Genomic DNA, 23,384 nt, shown 5'->3' on the forward strand with positions numbered 1-23,384 from the left:
TCCCCCCCCCCCCCCCCCCCCCCGCCCCCATCCATCCGTTCTTCCTTCCTCCGCGAACTTCCGGCATTCTTCCGCGGGTACTTGTACACTCACCGGACTGTCGGATCGATCATTCGCGCTCCTCTCGTGGTAGGCCCGCGCGTTCGTCCCGCGGAAGCGGGACACCGCCGATCGCCTAACACACCGCCCCGTCGCTCGGCTCCATATGACAGGCACCGCAGGCAGTTCCTTCCGTCGCGTCGGTCTATCCGTACGAACGATTTTACTCGACTCGCTTCCCCACGCGCAGGGGGTACCTGCCACCCGCTGCTGGCGGCCGCGCGACCCGCTCCGACGCCACCCCCGACGACGCTTCCAGCGCCGCTCGACATTCCCCTTCGGAGAATACGCTGTCGGTAACGGCTGACGTCCCTCATGTGGGTAGCTAGTGGGAAACTAGACACGCGGTACCGGCGAAGCTATCGATCGTATCGTACTAATTATAATAATAATTATAATGCAGTATCAATTACAATATAGCTGTAACGACAATAATAATATTCACGGTAAGATACGTTATTACATAATTTCTTTATACTGTCAAGGAAATAACAGTTTTGCTCAAGTATTTAGAAATTTGGTAAATATATATATAATACCGATCTGAAAATAATTTTGTTTGAGACTATCATAATAATTAGAATCTCAAGCAGATCTAGATAATTATACGTAACATTAATTATAGATTTTCAAAAAATCTATAGTTGTTACGTATAATTATATAGATTTTCAATACTGACAGTGTACGAGTAGATATTGATACGGCCAATGTAACCTGAAATTGTACGCGCGTATAAAAATTATATTTCCCAGAAAACATTATGACGTCTTAAAGACGTATAAAAAAGTTTGCAAATGTCTTATAAGTCTCGGTTCACAACTTTGCTTTGAGAGGCCTTAAGTCGTCAGCCGGAAGGGATTAAGTGACAATAATTTCTCTTTTTAAACTGTTTTTGCGCAGTCTTTAGGTTTTAATCGTTAGACTTAAGCGAATCGAGCAAAACCCAATTCTTACGAGTTAAAAGCATAGGTTCTGTGGCTGATACATCGTCACTTACAACTTACGGCTTACGGCTTCTTAAAGTAAAGTTGTAGACTTGGACTAAAAAATGTCTAAAAGACGTCATGATTTAAGATTCTAAATACAGGACATTTGAAAGACTCCCTAAAGATGTCACAAAAAATGCCATAAGGCGTCTTTCTGATAATTTTAAGACGTCTTAAAATATGACTTTGGGACTTTCAAACGTCTTTTATACGTAAAAATATTGACTGGTTAGTTATTTCGATGGCCTAAACAAAATTATTTTCAGATTTATTTTATCTAAATGTTTAGATACAAATTTAGATCTATATTAAATCCAGTTGTACAGACAGATCGATCCAAAATTACTTTAAATATCATTCCGTTTTATTTTAACAGAAAGTCCGCGCGAAATGCACTTATACGTGACAATTGTTCCGAATACTTTCTAAATAGAAAGACAATAGAAGGACAATTGTAACGGGATAATGTACGCGTCTGAAGTGTCTCAATCTCCGGTAAACACCGGGAATAACGGCGCGTTCGTTGCTGCGTTCCAGTTTCTCCGATTGTCCTCGTATTGTCTTTCCACGCTCGAACTTCCCGTAATAACAAGGCGCGCAAGAAGAGGGCCGCGACGAAGCCCGGCATTATCCAAATAGCAGAACGCGGCGCGATTGTGCCTGTCGCGTTGCATTGCCTCGTCGGAGCGTCGGACGGATGGTTGCCGCGTCGTCCGCCATTATCTTCCGCGAGTGTCGCATCTTCGTACAAACGGGCACGACCGGGGTGCGTCGCGATGCATCGGAATTCCGCACGCGACCGCGACACATTCGCGCGCAGGGAATTCGATTTCTCACGGTGCAATGGACGCGAAAGCCCGCTCGTTCGCCTCATCGACATGCATTCGACGACGGGCGCGAGATACCAACGTTCAACGAACCGTTTATCCCTTCTCCCGTGCTCTCTGTGTTTCCTCGTAAAAAATAGATGATCCATCGTGGACCGAGGGGAATTTATCTATGCGAATCCAGTTTTCCGCTCAATATCGAATCTCAAGCAGAACACAATTAGATCATCAAGACATTAAAATGGCTGTGTGAAACGATTAAGTTGCGTTAAAAAAAATCAAAACTTTCCAATCAGCCGCGATTCGTTTTTTAACGTCACTTTGACGTTATTTGTTTCTGCTCGAGATATCGAATTTTTACACTGCAACAATGGAATAATATCGTAATGTTAGAATGCAATAAATATATTACAATACATTTGAATAATGTGTAATATCGTGCACGTCACATTTCTAATAATGTTTTTCACTTTCTACATCATTATGTATCTTTTAACGTTCAAAGTTTTTTTTATCTTGTACCTATATATATGTTTTAACGTTCCGTTTTTCATATCTCTTGGTTATCTTCGAAAGTAACTTTTTTTCATTTCATTGAAACAATTTTCCTTTTGCAGTTTCTTGAGAGATGGACTTTCATTATTTTATTATTTAGTTCGCGAGAGCAAGAAAAATTACGTGATACAGATGACAATGATTTTCTCGCATTGATCCGAGAGATGAATCAAAATTCACGTCTCGCTCGTCTCGCTTGCTAGATGCATACAACGCCGTCCAATTAGCCGACGCGTCTGCACGAAGATAATTAATAACCATTCCGAGTACTTGAGCGAGTTAAATCGAGTCCGGCGAAGTTGGCGGGTTGTGTTCCTGGTATTAGATCGCTTCGATACAAAGAACGTCATCGAGAATGTTTGTCTAAAGGAAATGAATAGACAGGCTAAATGGATGTGTAACGGGAAAAATATTAATATCGTAGTAGAAACTTATTTAAATATTACATATGGAAAGAACGGTTCAAATATCTAAAAATTTAGGCGGATATAGGTCTGAAAAAAAAATATATATATATAACTTTATTGGATTATTAAAATAACTAAGCAGAATGCTCGCGAACTGATTGCTAAAATGTCAAAACTTTTTGCAGCATTGCTCATCATGCTTGAATTTCCCACATAATTATTGTAATAATTTAACAAAATTATTTTCAGATCTGTATCTATTTATATTTTTTAATATTTCAGTAAAATCATTCTTTCCATGTAAGAACAAATTAGGCCAATATATTAAGGCCCAAAAATAATTTCTTTAATAATTTTGTTTCACATCACTCTTAATTGTTAAGATGCTTTGCTACATATTTCGCGTAAAGATAAAAATGAAGAAAAGTAAAAAAATACAGAAACGGAAAGGAAATGAAACCGCACTAGTATGTGCAAACATGTCGTTAGCTTCGAAATCGCGAAGGAGACACTCGTAAGTGACGCTGGTTAACATTGCGGTCTCGCCTCCATAAATTAGTTGCATCCTCCCGCACAATACAAGAATCTTTGAGGTACACATTCGATGAAATTGGACCGGTATGCATTTGCGACTCCAATCACGTTCGCCAATCGGCAAAACTGGTTCCCTCAGAATTGGCATTCGTAAACAAATTTTTGGTAAGAACGTTCTCTCGAATCTCGCCGAATAATTGAGATGCAGCCAACCATTTTTTCCTTGAGTGTATCTATCGAGCGATAAACAGAGATCGATGGAATTTCGATGAGATCCAAGTGTTCAAGCGATTACACCGGAAACAATAAATATATGTCTTGTCGAGTGATTTTCAAGAGCAGTCATTAAATCAGTATAATTTCGGTAAGCAACTCAAACTGAAGTACCGGTGGTAATTTTTGGCTTAATGATTGGATTGAGAGTTTTCATGACTAGTTTAATCGTTCAGTTTCGAGAATGGATACCGCCAGAGGACTACATTCTTACGCGTACCATCGCCGATCGCCAGCGAGCAAGACGATTGATTTGTACGTCGTTACTCATTGTTAATTATCTATGCGCGACAGGTAGTAGTGTGGATACTCAGATAAGGTAGTCCACACCAGTAGCACGTCGGAGGTCCGTTCGAGCTGCGGTCCAGCCCAGCGATGTTTGAATATTTATATGATCATGCGCGATTAACATATATAGCGGACGTGTCTTGGAAGAGCCTCGATCGCGTAACCAGTCGTTTGCTTTACGTGACTGCTAGGTGTTGAGAACTCTCTCTTTCTCTCTCTCTCTCTCTCTCTCTCTCTCTCTCTCTCTTTTGAGACTGCATTTATGTTATCGTCTTGAAATCCTCGAAGGATGCCGGATGGCGAGAAGAATATTGAAGTATCGATCCCGGAACCACACTGAGAAAAATGTCTAGTTGGATTAATTGGAATGTTCTGGTTGAAAATGAAGACGATTAGAAGTTTCTCGTTAAATTTATTAGAATTCTAATTTTAAACAATTAGAATTCTAGTTGATCTAATTTGTCCGACTTGTTCATTTTCAACCATACATTTCTCTAGGAAAATATTCTCGTTGCGAAAATCGGTCAAACAGACCCACGCTAAGGATATACGTTAATCGGCAAAATGTAAAAAAAAAAAAGTGGTACTCGTAGCTGGATCAGCGGAACAGGACTGTATATTTTAGACTTCATTTACTTAAACTTAGCGGGTTAACTTATTTTCGCATAACACCCACCAATTGTGCAATGCGCGCAAATGACACACCGCGCTGCTGTTATTTACATCGATGTAAAGGGTGTCCCAAAATTAACGCAAGATTTGAATTTGCCGCCATTTGTGCAGTAAAGTGTTGGCAACCCCAAAAAAAAAACAATTTAACAGCTGACAGTTTAGGGTTAGTGAAAATGGAGCGTGAAAATGGATTATTGAACATCAACAAATGGATGCTGATTTTTCGAGCAAAATCATCCTAAGCGATGAAGCACATTTAGTAGAATAACGGTCTCCCTCCTCTTTAAAGAGACAGAGCGCGAGAGAGAGAGAGAGAGAGAGAGAGAGAGAGAGAGAGAAAGAGAAGGAGAGACGAGATTAAAAGGGGAACGAAGAAGAGAGAGATACCATGGACCGGTCGTCCGCTACCCACGTGCGGATTGAAGGCGATTTATCGGTGGAATAAATTAATAAATTACAGCTGCTCTGAGAATCCGCTCCAATCAGTCAATCAAATATCCGAAGACGACGGCGAACGTGTTTTCGGACACCCATTGGCCAGCAAGACGTCGATAAAAAAATCGATGGTCCTCCACGCTTCGATCTCTGACTACGCGATAAATCATGAAGCGTAGAAGAATCCGGGCTACATGCAGCTCGACAAAATCACCCCGACATTTAATTGAGCCGTTCACATAAAACCGTTCACATGCACCGTGGACTCTCTTAACAGATTAATCCTATTCTTAGAATATTCGGTTGTGTGAATTATAATAAGATCTAATCTTATCTCTCGCTGAAGTACTATATCTCTGTTCGTCGCGTTTAGACGAAATCGTCCGTCCGAACTCGAGGATTGTTTGTACAGGAGACGTCACGTCGCTAGCTCGCGACGTATCGAGCGTATCGGAAATGTATTAAGGAAGATTTACTTCGCGTCGCGTATCGCGACGTTATCAGCCCTGGAAGTTATCGTCCCTGGGTTATCGGCTTCCCTCCTTCTCGGAATATACGAGTGCCACTCGAAGAAGCCGCAGGGCAAATAGGCTGGTGGCGACATTCGATTTATGGGTGCGGGCTGATTTTCGTCTGACCTGCGTGTGCTCTCGGCTCGAGACGGATACATAAGTACTCAGGGAGAGATACCGCAAATGGGGAACGAGTACCCGGTCGAGTGATCTATTACGTGCTCTCTTTCTCTCTGTGTGTCTCTCTCGCTCGCTCGCTCGCATCCCCGAAATTTCGCTGCTCGCGCGCGTAACAAAGAACTCACCGCGGGAACTCGCCGCGTGGTTGAGGGACGCCAGGCCGGAAAGACGAAAGAAAGGGAGGGGTGGAGGGGGTGGGGGGAGGAATGCGTCGGGGCACCGTGTGTGGGTATACAGTCGAAGATGTCACAATAGCGGGTTGGTTGCACCGCATGACAAGCGTATACACGCCACGCGTGTCTCTTCCCACCCACACACGCGATTCCTCTCACGCCGTCCCTCTCTCGCACGCAACTTTCGTCCTCTTACCCGTCTTCGTCGAGACCGGGGTTCCCCCTCCGGCACTCCGGGGAGCCTCCCCGGTTCTCTACTCCTCGTTTCTTCCTCTCACCCACTCACTCAGTAAAAAGCTCAACTCGTAAGTGCTCACGAAAAGCTCAGTCGCTCGCGAGCTGCGTACGAGTGCACATCTTTGTTCTATGCGAGTGCCATGCGTGTCTCGTCTCGACATGTGACTCCTCCACATCCGTGAGGCTGCCTGATATCTTCTTCTTCTTCTTCTTCTTCTTCCCTCTCCTGTTCCTCCCCCTCCTCCTCTTCCTCCTTTTCTTTTCTCTGATCTTCTCTCAATTCTCACGGGCGAAACACGCGTGCGTACGCATTGTGGTGAGATGAGGTGAACGCGCGCGAGTCGTTACGCAGGAATTCGAAAGAAGGGGGTCGGTGCTTCGCACGTATCGAAAATGCACCACTTGACGATGCTGGTGATAACAGCGATCGCGACGATCCTCGCGCCGGTCGCTGGCAATCCCTTCCTCAACGCAGCGCAAGGTAAATTATAATCTTATACCTTTTTTTCCACGCGGGACGTATAAAGAGACAGGCGAGTCAGGGATAGATTGAAAGAATGATGAATTTATTTTTGCGTGGTATGAATGAATGAGTTAAAATTACGAAAAATCGCGAATCCCATGTGATCGAATAAATGAATTATTTGATAACGATTTCATTCCCTCCGCGAAACTCTCTCTGCGAGCTCCTAATTTCAATTCAATTAATTAATTACAATTCTGTTTTTGTGCGTGAATGTATCTGGAATTTGCTTATCGAAATTGGCATAATTTATGGTTTAATTAAAAAACACTAATTGAGAAATCAGAATGACATAACTAATACAAGGAAAGAATGAACATTAAATGTATTTTAATAAGGCCAATCCACAAATTTATAGATGTAACAAAAAGAGAATTGAACTGTTCGACATTTTCGACAAAGGCCTGGTTCCATCAATGCAAGATTAACCTTAATCTCGGTTGAATTTACTCTTCATCTTTTTTTTCATTCTTGAAAAAAGATCAACAGTAAGTTAAGTCGAGATTAAAGTTAATCTTACATTGGTGGAACTGGACCAAAGAGATTTGTACTTGAGTGGATCCAATAAATTTCGCCGTCAGTTCCGGAGGGTTAAAATAGTGTGAATTATCGGCGATATAGAGCTGAAATCGATGGATCCCGCCAAAAGAGTATCAGCCGTAGTTTTTTTTTTTTTTTTTCGATGAGCAGAAAGGATCGCTAGCTATTTTAACGTGCGTTATCACGTATCGTCCAGTTGTGCGTGTGTGAACCGCCGATTATTTATAAGATCGGCCGGCGCGATGTCGCTTCTACGCGCAAAAATACGAGCCCCGGGACAGATTCATTGAACCCATTTCTCGCGAGAGCGTTCGTCATCGGACGGCAAGAAGATATCAACGACAACTTCCCGCCACATGTGTGAACGAGCCTCCGCCGTTTCCTCCGATCTCTCCTGCGATCCCTTCCGTCGCGCTGATTTTTTTAGTGCGCCCCGCCACCCGCATGGCGATTTTTAATGTCTCGCCTCGCTCGTCGTTAAAAACTCCTTCCCCTGACCGGGAAACGAGCGAACGGAGGACCCGAGAAAGGGTTTCTTTTTTTTTTATCACGATTCGAGCCGAGAGAGAGAGAGCTTCGAGTTCTCACGGATCATGCGGTAAAAAGTTTCGCTTCCTTCCGCGACAGTCCTCTCCTTTAAAGATTCTTTTCGGTCGACACTTGAAACAATTTATTTATATATTTTTTTTTCATCGTACAAAGATGGATAATAGAGCTGGGACTTTTCTGATTTGCATTGCAAATCACGATGCATGTATTTCTACTTATTTTAACGAAATAAACGTTATTTGCGAGAGTAATTAGAGACTTATTTGCATGCAAGAAGTATCTTGTGGAGTTCCTTTGATATAGTGATTTAAAAGGAGCGATCTCAGAACTCGGTATACTTAAAATTAAAAAAGAAAAATACTCTCACTTGCCGCACAGTCGACCTATGTCGCAATTATCGCCGGCAAATATATGCAAGTTAGCGCGAGATAACGTGAACGTTAACGACACTATACGCGCGTTTTTTTGTCCTCGATAATCGTAAATCGAGTGCAATCGCGGGTCGCACATTCTCCGTTGGGAGTTCATTTTATCGAGATGAAGTGCCCCGTTTTCCACACAACGACGTAATTTCTCCCTCTCTCTCTCTCTCTCTCTCTCTCTCTCTCTCTTCCTTTCTTTCTTTCGTTGCCACATCTTTCCGGTCCCTTTAATCTTTCCTGAAATTTACACGGTGCACGTGCATTCGTGTGAACAAGGTGTCGCTAACGGTCCTCGATTTCTCTACCTTCGGCTCGACTCGGAGGCGTATTTGCGCGTATGTACAAAAAGAGAAAAGAGAAAAACATACGCATAAGCGGAGGCATTGGCAGCATAAATATATCCACATACGAGAGCCAAAGGTGATAACGCGCCGCGATTCTCTCACTCGCCGCTCGTTCAATGCGCTTATCGATACAAAACGCGATTCGTAGGAGAATCTCTCACACCAGCGATACTAGTGTCTAAGAAAAAGAAATCTAGGTGTATGGAGGCTCTACAAAGCTCTACAAAGATCCGCGTATCGAATGTGTAAATATAGAAACTAATTCTTTGTTCCATTTGCAGACTAGAATTATATTTTAACATTTTTCTTTATTTGAATTTCTAGCCGTGGAATTTAATTTCAATTGGATTGTAATTTAAAACTATGTGTGTATAAGCTCTATGAAAATATTATATTACAGCATTATTATAAGGTCGTTCTCATAAATCTCATAAATCTCGAAGGCGATAGATCTTCCATTCATCATTCACAGTTCTTCCATACGCAGATTACGATACTGGATGTAAGCAGCGGACGTAATAGACGTCACTGACATGCGAGCGGGATTTACATAGAACGCGAATTGCATCCATGTGTCGCAAATGATTAACATGTTACGCGCCGGTTTTGACCGGCGCAGGAACGCAGAAGCAATTTATTTACGCGACTGGAAAATGTACGTAATCCATTGGCACGCGCATATTACAAAATTTATCACTTGATTTATAGCTACACAGCACGCGCGTGAATAATTATTAAGTCCCCATGGCGTTACGTAATTATTCTATCTTAATGATACATGAATACGACACCTCCGTCGCGTTGGAGGAAAAGAAATTGAACGTTGAGTAGACTAGTAATTTGTGATCTACAGTGTCAATAAAATTTCACTTATTTCTCTCTCTTTCTCTTTTTCCCTTACATATGTACACAAATGCTTGTGCCCAGCAAACGAGAATGGATTAAAATGGATTGAATTTTTTTCTATCTGCGCATTTTAAATAGCGAATACTTTTTTTGGATTTAATTGGAATTCAATTGGACTCAATTTTAGATCCAATTGAATGCGATTGGATTGAAAAACTGCATTGCCTATTCAAAATTTTGAATTGAACAGTATTCACAATGCACAGAAAAAAACTAATATTATTTTTAGATTGGAAGGCATAGAGATATGCAATTCCTATAAATGAATAAAAATGCATTCAGGATTGAAGAGCATTCGTTTTAACATTCGCGAATCAATATTCCTGAAAATCTGAATCCATTTCAATTCATTTCAATCCATTCTCGTTTGCTGGGTATTTTTATCATATATTGTAATAGATGCTTTCCATTTGGTGACACAAGTTGGCACAAATTCTATCTGTGTTATTTAATCTTTGTTATTTCTGCGTTCAGTAAAAAAGGCAGTTTTGCAACTATAATTGAAAAATTCTTTAATATAATTCTTAGATTCATGACATTTAGATTCATGAGAAACTAAAAGCAGGATCAATCACATTGAAGAATTATACACAGTTATAAAGCTACTTTTTTTTGTTGAACGCAGACAGTGAATGCCAAGAAAGATAGAATGATAATATGTATATCGACTTATGTCACCAAACAGAAAGTATCCATTATAACTCTTCGTTTTGTATCATATATATCTATACTTTGTATCATATAACATTTATACTTTTGTACATATTGAATACGGATCGCCGTATAAGACTTTTTATTCTTCCTGTTGTCACAGAACGTTAAATAAATAGTGATTTCTCTCTCTCTCTCTCTCTCTCTCTCTCTCTCTCTCTCTCTCTCTTTGCTAGAGACATGATTTAGCGGTTGTCACATTATTATTTTTCCAGTGCAATTTTCGCGCATTTGCATAAATAATTGCACAGATTATTTGAAAACAACCCTCGTACGCAACTTTGTAGCGACTTAATCAGCAACAGGCGATCGCGAAAAACGTTAATTATGTCTATTTTAGAAATTGATCGGCTACGGAAAGGCAGCCGGTGGTCGTTTTGCAGAAACTGCGTAAAGGCGGCGAGGTAATTGGCAGTTTGTCACGCACGTAATCCGCACCTTTCAATGCTGGCGAGAGTGTCGATCATAATGATTCTCGGGTGTAAATTTGACGGCCAGTTCTAGGCGCGTAAAATCGACCCTGCCGGTCGACAACTTTGAACGTGTGATTTCACGCGTGTGCCTGGCCGCAACTGGAAATTGGAGCAGCGACTTACGCAAGCCGTAATATACATAATGTATATACGAGTACACGCACCCACGGTCACACTCTCTCAATCGCCGATCGAGATCGATACTCTTAATTAACCATTAAACATCCGCTCATCTCGCCGCCTCCGATACGCCCTCGTGGACCGTCAATGCATTATTATGCGCCGGCTTATACATTTTCCAAGTAATTCTAATACTAGCGGGTCTGAGCGAGTCCCGCGTCTAATGGCTCGCAGTGAGCGAAATTATTACACTTTCAAAAACTGCGCGAGAGAGAGAACCTGCGTTTTAGAAAATACATATTAATTTCCTGAAACTAGTACGTGATTATCAATATTAATCGCACGTTATTCGCGCACGAAACGAAATTGCTGTTATTGCGAATAATTATAGAAATTTCTGTCTCGTAACTGTATATCGAACAATTTGAAAATTTGTTATACCAGTTTCAATATTTTATTTTAATCCCACTGCTTGTAGGAGTTTTATCAATTTCGTGATTTAGTATATCGTCACCCACGTGAGTTGCAATAATTTACTCGATCGAAATCTTTTAAATCTCTTGCAAGAGAGAAAGAGTTTTTCTTCGATTATTTTCTTTTATGTACGGATTTCTCTTCTCTTTATGGACGATTTCAACAATAAAACGCAGTCGAAAACGTCGATGTCTCATTCCGCTCACGTAATAGAAAATAATAACCGGCAATGATGAGCTATATAATAATGAATAATGATTATCCGGAAAATGTTGATATAAATGTGGAGATAAAATCGGACAAGGAAGAAGGCGTAAGGATTGACGCATTACGTTATGACGAAGCGAATACGAGGAATCGTAGGAAAACAAGATTTATGGATTGATTACGATTACAGTGAACAAACATAAAACGATATTATTCACTATTATGTAAATGAAGCGCAGCGAAGATGAAGCTCAAAGTCACACATACGTGATAATTCTATTAATATAATAAAATATTACACACACTTTTGTACAGTTTTACATCATTTTCAATCTTGGAACAAGTACAGGATACTTTCCAGCAAGAGACACAAATGATACAGTGTAACACAGTGGATCGTAGTATCTTTGTTGTTTGCCAATGTTAAACAAAGATAAAATGATCACTATGGTACACTGTGTCTTATGATAGAGAAGCGCCAACAATTTGGCGATACAGACCTCCAAGGGACTCTTTAAAACTTTTAGAGAGAATTATCGTCACTCCGAAGAGTGAAATCACATTCTTAAAGATTGAAAATTGCGCCACTCATTTTTAAGGCTAGCTTCATTTTCACTCTTTAGAATGTGCGATTCCACTCCAGAGAATATAAAGATGTACAAAAGTTGCTCCTACGTCCTAAGAACGCATGGAGTTCTCAGGAGATCTCTCTGATAAAGTGTGCTGCTGTGTGACGTTAAAAAGTCAATTAATTGGAAGAGCGATAAGAAGTGGATCGTGGTGATTGCTATATCAATTTCAAAAGACAGATCGCACACGCTCTCGATACAATATGAGAGACGTAGACATAATTAGGGAGATATTGGAGGTTTTTTGTGGATCCTACGGCGACACCCGGTGGTGTTCCTCGGGGGACCGGTTGTCGCGAATTTCGTGTTAAGGAGACAAAAAAAAAGGAAGGAAGCGGCAGCAGATCTCAAGAGAGAGAGAGAGAGAGAGAGAGAGAGAGAGAGAGAGAGAGAGAGAGAACAAACGAAGGAAGAGAGAAGAATTGCGAGAAGCATCCCAAAGACTCTTCACCATGAAGATTACTTATATGTACTTCTCCGTCGATATATATGTACCCGCTACATCGTGTATACTGTATGAGAGGAGAGATAAATAAACACATAAAACCCCTGTGACAGCTTCACGCCGGATAAAAACATGTCGAGAGACACGTATCACGTATTCCCTCCTTTTTATCTCCCCGCTGGCCGGCGATCCCTTGTCGATTTCCTCCTTCCCTTTCCTCTCTTTCTTCGCATCATAAAATGCACCGTGCTTACTCGGGCGCGAGTTTGATGACTGTATTAATTATGTATAGTACAATTTCTTCGCAATGTCTGCGCACATCGCATCGTTCGCCTGCCGCCGGCAGCATCTAATTATGCCCTCGCGAGGATTATCGCGCCTATATTTGCAAATAACGACGTGGCGCGTTCGTAATCGCCGATAATGGCTGACAGATTGCGAAAGGTAGGATTTGCGATGAAGAATTGATTACGGTACGATTAACGAGCGTCGGCCAGATCGGCGGATAGGCGGAACGTCTTTTATTCGAAGAGCATTTCTTTTCAAATCCCCCTCCCCTATTTCTACGGGGTCTCTGTATTCATTTATCCTTTGCAAAGATTATAAATATTTCATTCCGTGGGAACGAATCCCTTCCGACTTGCCTGAATTCCGTTTTCCTGGCTGTAAAGAAAGATTTTTGTTTCTATTAAGTATCCGGTATCCTTTCAGGCTGTAACACGATAAATAGGAAATGAAGGCCTTAAACGGTCGAGCTAGATCCTTTTTACAGTATCCAGATGATTATGTGAATTTATACACTCGTGCATTCAATCGAATTACGCGCCAAATTTTCAGTCTCGAAACGCAATTCTAAGAGTCGGAGAACAGAAGCAACTAGAGTAAGTAATATCACAGATTAAATCGACAAGTGACTTTTTTTCTATTCCTTTGATATCCTTGTTTGCGGAGAAAATAGTGCATTCGTAGTGCACTGAGAAATAAAATTTTATCGACACAACTCTGCAATTCGCAAAGAGCTTTTTCCGATGGACTCTCTGGAGTCACCATGGATGGAGTAACCATGATGTAAGTCATATCGCCGCTGATAAGAGCATGGAAGAATCGCGCGGAGCTTTTTTTTTCTCCTTTTTCTTTTTATGAGAGACAGTAACGCCGATGTCGCAGCCGAAAGACGCAGCTGCGAGTGCAGTTATGCGGTTGTGTATGTAACGGCGAGTCGCGGCGGGTCGTAGTATACTGTATACGTACGGAGTCGGACGGCTTGCGCTGCGAGAACGAATGTTGCACGACACATTCCCGCCGATCGACGTCACCTCGGGTGACGCTCGTTTAAATTCGTCGAGGAAACGCGCTCGCCTCGTTCCGAGAAAAGATTCGCGGCGAAACGGAGAAACGGCGATTCGCTGTAAATTACGCGCGTGAAGACTGGCGAAGACACGCTTATTGTCTCGGCACGCGTGGACCGACATACCGATCCGTCCGACGGTAGACAGGATGCGATGCGGAGACACGCGAGACACGCAACATTGAAATACGTAAATGATTTATTGCAGACACCGCGATGCATTATTGATATCAATAACTTCATTCTGATTTAATCGAGCGAGCGATCGAGATGGTTTCCCGCGTTTGGTGATTTTTATTACTCGCCAAGACGATCGATATACACACCGAGAGAAAAAAATATCTTGACGCACACGAAGAAAAAAAAAAAAAAACAAGCTATTATTAGGACCCGTCGAATAAATAATTTTCGTGCGTTACGTAAAATTTTTTTACGTGTCACGATATATATGGCTCCCAGAGAAATTACTTATTCGGTCGATCCTGATAGCTTATTTTTCAGTATTTTTTTCCTCTCGGTATACGAATAATAAACAAGTATTTCTAGTGCTTTTGGATGCTTCCAACGATACTTTCTGTACAGAAACTGCGTTTCGCGGGTTACCTCCGTGTTCAGATCCGTTATTAGAACGCCAACATTTCGTGATTATTGCAATTCGCTTCATTCGAGGCGAAGACCAATCTGATACTCTTCGCCCTGATGAATTAAAGAACTGCCAATGTTCACGAAACGCTGGGCTCTCTAATAATGAATTCGAATACGGAGATAAAACTCGCGAAACGCGTAGCTTCCGTACAACAATGTTTTCTCTTATATTCCCGTTAGTTATCAACGACAAATTTTTTTTTTAGTTTCCCGTTAGAGAAAGTGGGGGGGGGGAGGGTTTAGGAGTTTTGCTATGCAAAAATCACGCGTACATCGCGTATATAAATTTAGACGCGCCGTTTGCGAATTATGGCGCACAGACGGATTTACTGCAGATGAAATCTGTCATTATCAACACGGCGCGAGTGTGCATTAGGCGCGTTCGACGTTTGAAAAACAAAGAGGAGAAAAGCGAGAAACAAAGCCGCAAGAGAAAACGTCGAATTAAATTTACAACACGTCCGCGAGGCACGGCATTATGATCGCGCAACGTGTAATCCATGCAACGAGATTCACGAGTATTATTATATTTGTCGTGGCTGCGTTTCCTATTTTGTTATGCTAATAACTCGGAGAGACGACGGGACTGCAGGAGAGCCGAGCTGCCTCGTTTCATCGAGCGCATTAATGGCGTTCAAAATGCCACTGGACTCTCGCTCCGCAGAATCTTGTATTAGTCAAATTAAACGGTCCGCTTTATTAGGCGTTGTTTGCCACTTCTCGGCCGTATCATCGTCGTCACAGTCGTAACAGTCTATTATTACTGTTGTTACTGCATTATTGTTAATTACGTAATTCGTTAATTATAGGGTGTGTCACACCCGGGGAAGTTGCTGAAACTAAGCTGTTACTTGTGAAAACGAACGTAAAAAGCAATAAAATGTTTTTCAATACAGGACAATTTTTTTTTTGCTTTACGTATAGAAGCAAAGACAATCAGATGTACGTTTGTATCGTTTGATAAACGTTTATGAAAATGCGTTTAAAAAAAATGGCAGATACCGATATTTAATTTCAACAGTTTCCTCCGTACTTGATATAATTACACCTCTAGTAGTAGATTTTTTTATCTTCTCATAATTGAGAAAGAACGTCTTCTCTCTACGCTCAATTCCTTTCTCCCGATAAATTTGAACGAAGCGTTTCTGGCGAGTAAAAAAACGTATATTGCGTTCACAAGTCGTACACGGTTCGGCTTGCATTTGTCGATCTGATGTTTCTCGTCAAAGTCACGAACATTTCGGCCTCTCGGGTAACGGGTGGGATAAAGTGAAGGGGGCTCCGCAGTTTAGATCGGCGTAAACGCCGGATGGCCGCGAACGACGCCAGCTATTTTTGTGTCGTCCGCAACAGGAGCCACAAAACGCCGCGTTTAAAGGCGCGACGCACTTGTCGCGGCGAAATTTCACGTGGAAAACGTCGTGGCTCTTTGTGGCGAGGATTCGATTAAAGGCGCGTCTTAAACGACCCGCGTGAGTGAGTTTTTTACGACGACGGGACGATTGCAAACGCACTCGCATGCGTAATGAGTGAGAAAACCAAAAAAAAAGAGAGAGAGAGAGAGAGAGAGAGAGAGAGAGAGAAAGAACAAGAACGAAACGAAACTCCCGAGTGCGATCGAAGTCGCGACGATAAACGTGAGCGACGGCAGGTTTTCCACGCTCTATAACAGTAACCGTGTTGAGAGAGCGGAAAATATGATTCGACCTCCATACAAATCATCCCGCTGATATTTTAGGACCAGACGTGAATAACTCGGTGACAAACGGATAGGTGCCAGGTGTCGGTGACCGAAACCGATATCTAGCCAAACATTCTGTAATTTATTCTGTAACAGGAGACTCGAGCACCCTCCTGTTTTCCTCGGGAATGCAAACGATCCCGTACGCGACTGACATTTCCCACTCCCGACAATACGGCCGTAATTATAATTACCTTAGGTGGGCGCTAGGAAATTCAAAACGATCTCGTTCTGTAATTTCACGAACGATACACTACGAATAATATTTAACTACGAATAATATATTTACGGTAAATTTTCTACTGTGAATACCACGAAGTGTGCTTGAGCTTCGGCAAGACTTACGATTGTAAAAAATGAGAACTCCGCAGTGTGCGCGTATATAACATACATATAACCGGAATCGAAACGATTCTTCGAAATGAAGCGGGAAAAGGGAGGGAGCTACAATTTGCTGTTAATTGGTATCTATTAGCTTCATTGTAACGCAGCGCGTTGGCACGGTCGGCGGCCCTTACGATTTCAGTCGCCATTCAAAAGACCCCCCCCCCCCCCACCCCTCCCCCCTTTCACACGAGTACACTTTGATCGAACCCGCATGTTAACCCGGTAAAGTCGTTAAAGATCTTTCACGTCAAAACGTGACACGTATGGGAGGAGTCGTTGACAACCATTCACGTCAGAAATATAAAAACGGGAATAAACGCGCGTTCCGACGGGGTACGCATAATTACACATGCTCACAATCGTAGCTGTTGTAAAGGGCAACAAACTGCCCACTGCCGATAAGCTCGAAACTTGAATAGCAATTCTCTTGAATACGTCATACGAGCTGAAAGTTCGTCGTTAAATTACGAAGGAGGGCACTCGAACGAAGAGCAGGATATCATCTTGTTCGATTGTTCGATCCAAATGACGTACCGGACAATTCCCCTCGAGTCGTTTAATAATTGAAGACGTTGGGAAGAAAGGGGACACACGGAATGTTTCTCGACTGCACGCCATTGCAGTCTCGCTAGATAGAACGGAAACTTTTAATATTTAAGACCACCGAGACGAGAAACGTCCACGTCTCAACTTCTGTCCTACTTCATTTCACGTTCTAAAACAATGTTACGTAAATACAGTCGTTCGACCGTTATAATAATTGACGTAGTAACGAATATGAAATTACCATTGAAAAGTGTAAAGGAAGTCGGTAAAAGCAGTCTTTTGTAATTCTATACAGGCGAAAATAAAATAAGAAAGGAATCTTATTTTTCGGTCGAAAAACGGATCTTGATATGATTAATAATGTTCACACATAAATTTTTCAGTTCTATCAATTCTGCGCGCCAAAATTCGAACTGTCGGATTTGAAAAACAAACGTAAACTGAAACTCTGGAAATAACTTCACAAATTACATCGATCGCCAATTTAATAACGATGCTAATAAGTATTTCAAAACACTACAGAGAATTTATCGCGACAAAAATTACCTCACTCAGGATGAAATTCTCCAATTCTGTTTTTGCGAATCGGAGTCTCCGAATATAAACTGCATGTGAGGTCCCTCGGGGGAGGGGGGGGGTGGCAGAGTTTTGACACTAACGTACCCTCGTGTGGACCCATGAAAACGGATCCTTTCTCTTCCTTTTTGCCTCTCTTATGTTGACGTAATGCAGGATACGCGTCTGTTTCGTGTCGGCGGAAAAGTGGAGGAAATATTCTCGAGTGTGACCGAGAAGTTTATCGGATTATAGCCTCCATCTGCTCTTTCGATGCACAAAGCTAATCCTTCCTTCGTTTCTGTTACAGAGATGTCCTGCTGCTCGCTGGCTGCTGGATCCTGTCGGAATGTGTGCTCCAAGGTACGCATTTTAAATAAGTACATCGTACTTTATTCTCTCGCTTCTTTAAGATTTTTTAAGAGAAGCTTCTTTAGAAGAATCTCTTGAAATTCTCTCATTCAAGAATGAAAGTAGTAATTAAACTAAGTTCAGTAAATGTTCAAACTTATTAATACATGCATAAATATTTGTATCTACAGTTAAAAAATAGTATCTACAATAAAAAAAATATGCCTATATATATATATATATATATATAAATTGACAGTGAATGGCCGGGGACAAAAACACGGGGGAGCGATACGCGGAATCTAAAATTGTAAAATCCAAAACCAATATCCGAAGCTGTTTAAAGAAGAATACACCTTTTCCGTCGCGATAAGAAATTAATCGTGACCTCACGCCGCGGGAGTATAATCTATTAATTATACAGCGCGGAAGGAGGAGGAAAATTCCCTCGTGGGAATTTCAAAAAGACAATCTCGACAGCGTAATCCGAATGCGATATCACACGGTTGATAAATATCCGTGGGCCGAACCCGAGAACGATAAAGGACACGAAATATGTCCTGTCCACGGATATATTAGGATCCGGGAAATAAAAAGGGAACGTTAAGGAGAGAGAGAGAGAAAGAGGGAGGAGTGAAATGGATAGGTGGGGAAAAAAAAGATGAGAAGAAGATACTCGTTGCTTCCTTCGATGAGGGTTTCTCGACGTGGGGTGCTTCCCGGCTGTAGCTTCTTTAGAGGTGACTGCGGGGGCCTCCTCTTCGGAAGATAATATCGGAGACACCGGGGGCCCGCTGCGAGATTTACGCGGGGCCCCTCCGGGGCGCCCCGCGGGCTCATTCATACGCAAATATTACGAATTGACGCGTTGGACATGCTGGACGTACCGCGCGTTATCAATGATATCGTGTCTCCGCGCAGTTTATTCGGGGTAGGGAGGGGACGTACTTTGGACGTAACCTTCGGTTGATTTCTGATTACGGAATGGTACGTACAAGAGGATCTTGTCTATAAAGGATATTTTATCGCTGCGGCGATCGCGATGTGAGTTTATTCGCGGTATCAATGTATTATACTTAAAATCTTGAATTCGAAATAAGAAGTAAAGTCCATTGTAAAAATTACGTATGGAATATGTGAAAGTTACTTAGACAAAATTTTATGACGCGACTTTTTTCTTTGTGGTTTTTAACATTTTTCATCTCAACGTTATTGCTCAATTGAAATGTGAGACACGACACAATGTGAGGTGCAGAAAAACTTTGAGAAAGCTGTCTCTCCGGATCTTCTCCCTTGACTACTAATGAGCGCTTCCTTCTTGGTCATTTAGCAGCAAAATAACCGGAAATCATGACGAAAGCTCCGAGATATGTGACATGTTATTCTTTAGGATAGGAAAGACGTCTTCGACAACGTGCGAGTCTTTTTTTCTTCTTATTCGGATCAGCAGTATTTTCGTTGTTCCTTTTGTTTCACATTAAAAAAATTACATTTTTAACAAATGAGTGTTTTTTTCTATATAAAATTATGTTATATATTTTTATAGCTAACATAAAAATTTATATTATGTCGTAAAAATAATTAAAAAAGCATATCGATGTTGTTTTTAAATTTTACAAAAGCTGAGTGCATACGACGGGTCGTATTAGAGAGAACTGCAGATGACCAATTTGATTAGTCAATCGACACTTCATAGCCGTTCGTGGCATTCGGGATTTTGGCAAATGAGAGCACGAGATAAATTATAAAAGCTGCGGTTCTATTTCGGTATCTTTTGATCTCGGCTTTCACTCGGAGGCCGTCGTGGTGATGTATTTGGTCCGAGTGTATATGAGCTACAAAGTAACGTTTATTTCAGATTTTTGCCAACGACAGTATTTTCTACGTAAATTTTAATCGCTATACATCACAAACAGAGAAATGGTGAAATTATTTTTCGTCTCGCATTATCTTTACCGTTTATCATATTCAGTTCGTATAGGATTATGAAGACGTTCGTGTTTAACAGAAAACAGAAATTTGTCATCATCAACATACTTCTCTCGTTAAAATCGCCGCGAAAAATTTGCCGTTGGAAAATGCATCTCTTTCAGCAAGGCGATGTGACCCGGCTGCGCATACCTCCCAGAATATACCGCGACGGAAATACGTACATACGCCATTTTCTCAACTCCACATCACTTTCACCTCTAACATTTATAACAACCGAACCTGGTAAAAATATTCTGGAGATATTGCTAGATTATATTGAATTATAAAAGAAATCTCTTCGCAACACATGATGAAGAAGTTAATAAAAAAACACAATCAGAAATACCTACATCGAATATTTAACGTAGCGCGTTATTTTAATAACAATATAATGTGATTTGTCGCCTTGGTAAAAACTGCATATTAATTTTGAAAAAATGCTACTCGGAGAGAAATATATGAACAAGTGATCGATGATTTACGTTCGGTTGTCGAGTGTAACCTTTGACTGGGCCTATCGCCAGAGCCCGGCGGGACCCACCGCATATTGATGGATGATCGTAACTCTTGACCGTGATGGACATACCGAGTGGATCCGGTGTGTCCTCGCGGAGGACGCCGATTGAATCCGGGATGAGGACGAAACGCGCGAGCGATATCTCGGTCCCGAGGACGATTGTCATTCAGTGACGGGCAACAGGAAATCGCGGGGCCTATGTGTGTTGCATTCGTGTCCTTGATTCTTAATGACCGCTAATGCGCCACACCGCATTTCGAATTTGGGAAGTCCTCGACGCTCGATTCAGAGTCAGTCGAGACGGACATTAAAGGAGTTTACGCTTCCAAGTCCAACTCATCGGAATAATTTACACATTTATGCAAAGAGTTTCTTCTATATCACTACTTTTATTATCATTTATATTCTTCTTTTCGAAGTAATTTTGGACCTCCGATCCGCGACGTTCTGAAACAATTTTTATTCGTGCTACATATTCTTTGCAATTTTATCGCAATTACTTTTATTTTTTTGTCACGATAATAATTAATTGATTTGGATTAGAGATAATTTGTACGCACTTTTATACAGATATCCTTGGTAGTCTTGGGTGCCGAGATCGAAGCGAGGGAAAATGCCACTCGACGTCTGCTGGAGTTTTGTTCCATGGAGCTGGTGAGTTGCCACACGATTTTTATTTCTAAGACTCGATCCCACGCAATCGACACTCGTTTGTTCTCTTCATTCAGCTCAAATCTGGATCGGAAGCCTCTCAACAATGGGCACCTTAAACGATTCGGGATGTTTGTAATGCGATCCAAATTTTTTTATTTCGCGGTGACGATTTTATGAAAGATGATCTCCGGACTCGTGGTCGCGCGATCGATCGATTGTGCACTTCACTTTCTTCACCATTCCTTTCTTTCTTTTTCTGCTATTTTTTACAACTACAATGCCCTTCCTCATTCAACTCTTTTTTTTTTCAGTTGGATTTTTGGTCTTGCGTGAACACGACATTAAATGGTAAGCGGGGTAGTCTAGTGTGCACCAAATGTTGCGGCAAAATATCGAATTATTTGAATTCTTATAGAGCTCAAAAGGAACGAAGATTGGACGGGTCGAGGATGTTGTCGTCTCGCTCAAAATCCAACGTGTCGCACGACCTGCGCTCTGTCTGGTTCCACAAACGATCTGAACGAATCCTGCCGACCGAGCGACGAACCCGAGTTTTTCTTCTGTCTGGAAAAGCGCGAGGAGGCCGAACGATGCTGCAGTAACGTTTCCAATGACACATGCAGGGCTATCTGCAAAGATATTTTTTACAAGCCCGGCAAACAATCTAACTTGAAGTTGTACAGCAGCAAGGGTTGCTTCCATCAAATCCCCAAATGCTTGAAAAGTATAGCCGAGGTGAAACACGCCGAGGATCCGAAGCAGCGTTAGTTATTATTTCATAAAAAACCGTGATACGATCTATGTGGGGTAGAATAATTATCAAATTATTAATTATCAAATAATTATCGAATCAATTTTATAATAGTATTCAAATATTAGAATTACGTTTCTTTTTTTTTTTTAATATTTAATTTAATTTAATTTTTAATTGAATTTAATTATCGTTTGAATTTAATATTAATTTTTATTACACGCTTGTATAAATTGCTAAGCAATAACAAATTAAAATACAAATCTATTATTAAAACTTATATTAAACTTCACTTAAAACTTTACTCTCCTCAGCCGTGTATAAATTCAATTAACTTTCTATATTTTAATAAAATATCGCAATAATTATGAGAACTTTATCTCATTTTCTGTTACAACTTTTCATTTTATTGTAAAAATATACCATAATGCTCCTTAATTAACAGTCATGAAGTCAAAGTATGTCAATGAAATCCAGTTTTTTTGGAAGCCAATTCTCCGATTATTAGCGAGAAATGGTGACGTCATTCAATTAAAATCATCAATGTTTTAGAGTCAAAAGCAATGTAGGTGTAGATGTACATGGTGTTCATGGATTAACAGTCAAAAGACTATATTACGTCTACATTGCTTTTGACCTTGTATCTTAATTTGTTTTAATTTAAATAGCATTATAATATATCATAATTTTTTAATTGTCATAAAAATGTTTTTATTTAGCAAGAAGATTTATCTATTGTACTTTAATTAATCGTTCATTGATTGATATCAGCGAATGATTATTGAGGCACCTACGTCGTAAAAATTAGTTGATTCTATTTCTGTAGATTTGCACTGTTGCGATGAAGCCACGACTGCGACGTGCCTGGATACGTGTCGCAGTATTCTCCATACTGCGACGACCGACCAGGAGATCATGGATGCTCTGGCGGAGAAGTGCAGTCCCGTGTTACCTCAGTCGCCGATGTGGAGCTGCTTATTAAAATCGGGCTCGACGAAGCCGACGCGATTACCCTTGAACGCTGGCAAATTGACGTGTTGCACGAAAGCGACAAAGCCTTTCTGCCAGAATTTATGCTGGCGAGCCTTTCAGGCAGACTGGGAGACCGCCTGGGTACAACTAGACGCACAGTGTCTCTCGTCCAATTCAGAAGGTGAACTGAGGAGGTGTCTGGAAGATGCGGACGACTCTTGTGAGATAGGCTGTTCCGGATTGTCTTACTGTGCGCGGTTTAACGACAGACCTACGACTTTGTTTAGGTACGAATCGTGAGTGAATTAAGATCTGGTCATTATCAATAGTCTGAAATTAATTCAAATAATTAGCGATTAGAAAGTCGAATATTAATATTAACTCCGAATGGTGCTGATAATATTTAAAGTCTTTTAAAAAAATT

The 23,384-nt window shown here is 41.2% G+C and overlaps 2 protein-coding genes across 3 annotated transcripts in view; one reads left to right on the forward strand and one right to left on the reverse strand.

The window, feature by feature from the left end:
* The window catches only part of LOC108753646 (zinc finger with UFM1-specific peptidase domain protein-like), a 9,565-nt gene extending 9,248 nt beyond the window's left edge, over positions 1-317 (reverse strand). For both annotated transcript variants that reach the window (XM_018495432.1, XM_018495437.1), the window contains exon 1: positions 94-317. In XM_018495432.1, coding sequence (XP_018350934.1) covers positions 94-113 — 20 coding nt within the window. In that variant the 5' untranslated portion in view covers positions 114-317. The remainder of the gene's footprint in view (positions 1-93) is intronic.
* Positions 318-6,460: 6,143 nt separating this feature from the next.
* LOC108753645 (reversion-inducing cysteine-rich protein with Kazal motifs) overlaps positions 6,461-23,384 on the forward strand; it is a 19,504-nt gene continuing 2,580 nt past the window's right edge. The window contains exons 1-6 of the mRNA XM_018495431.1: positions 6,461-6,660; positions 18,055-18,107; positions 21,154-21,237; positions 21,549-21,585; positions 21,653-22,000; positions 22,815-23,247. Coding sequence (XP_018350933.1) covers positions 6,573-6,660; positions 18,055-18,107; positions 21,154-21,237; positions 21,549-21,585; positions 21,653-22,000; positions 22,815-23,247 — 1,043 coding nt within the window. The 5' untranslated portion in view covers positions 6,461-6,572. The remainder of the gene's footprint in view (positions 6,661-18,054; positions 18,108-21,153; positions 21,238-21,548; positions 21,586-21,652; positions 22,001-22,814; positions 23,248-23,384) is intronic.

The sequence above is a fragment of the Trachymyrmex septentrionalis genome, unplaced genomic scaffold (genome assembly GCF_001594115.1).
Source record: "Trachymyrmex septentrionalis isolate Tsep2-gDNA-1 unplaced genomic scaffold, Tsep1.0 scaffold7, whole genome shotgun sequence".
NCBI lineage: Eukaryota > Metazoa > Arthropoda > Insecta > Hymenoptera > Formicidae > Trachymyrmex > Trachymyrmex septentrionalis.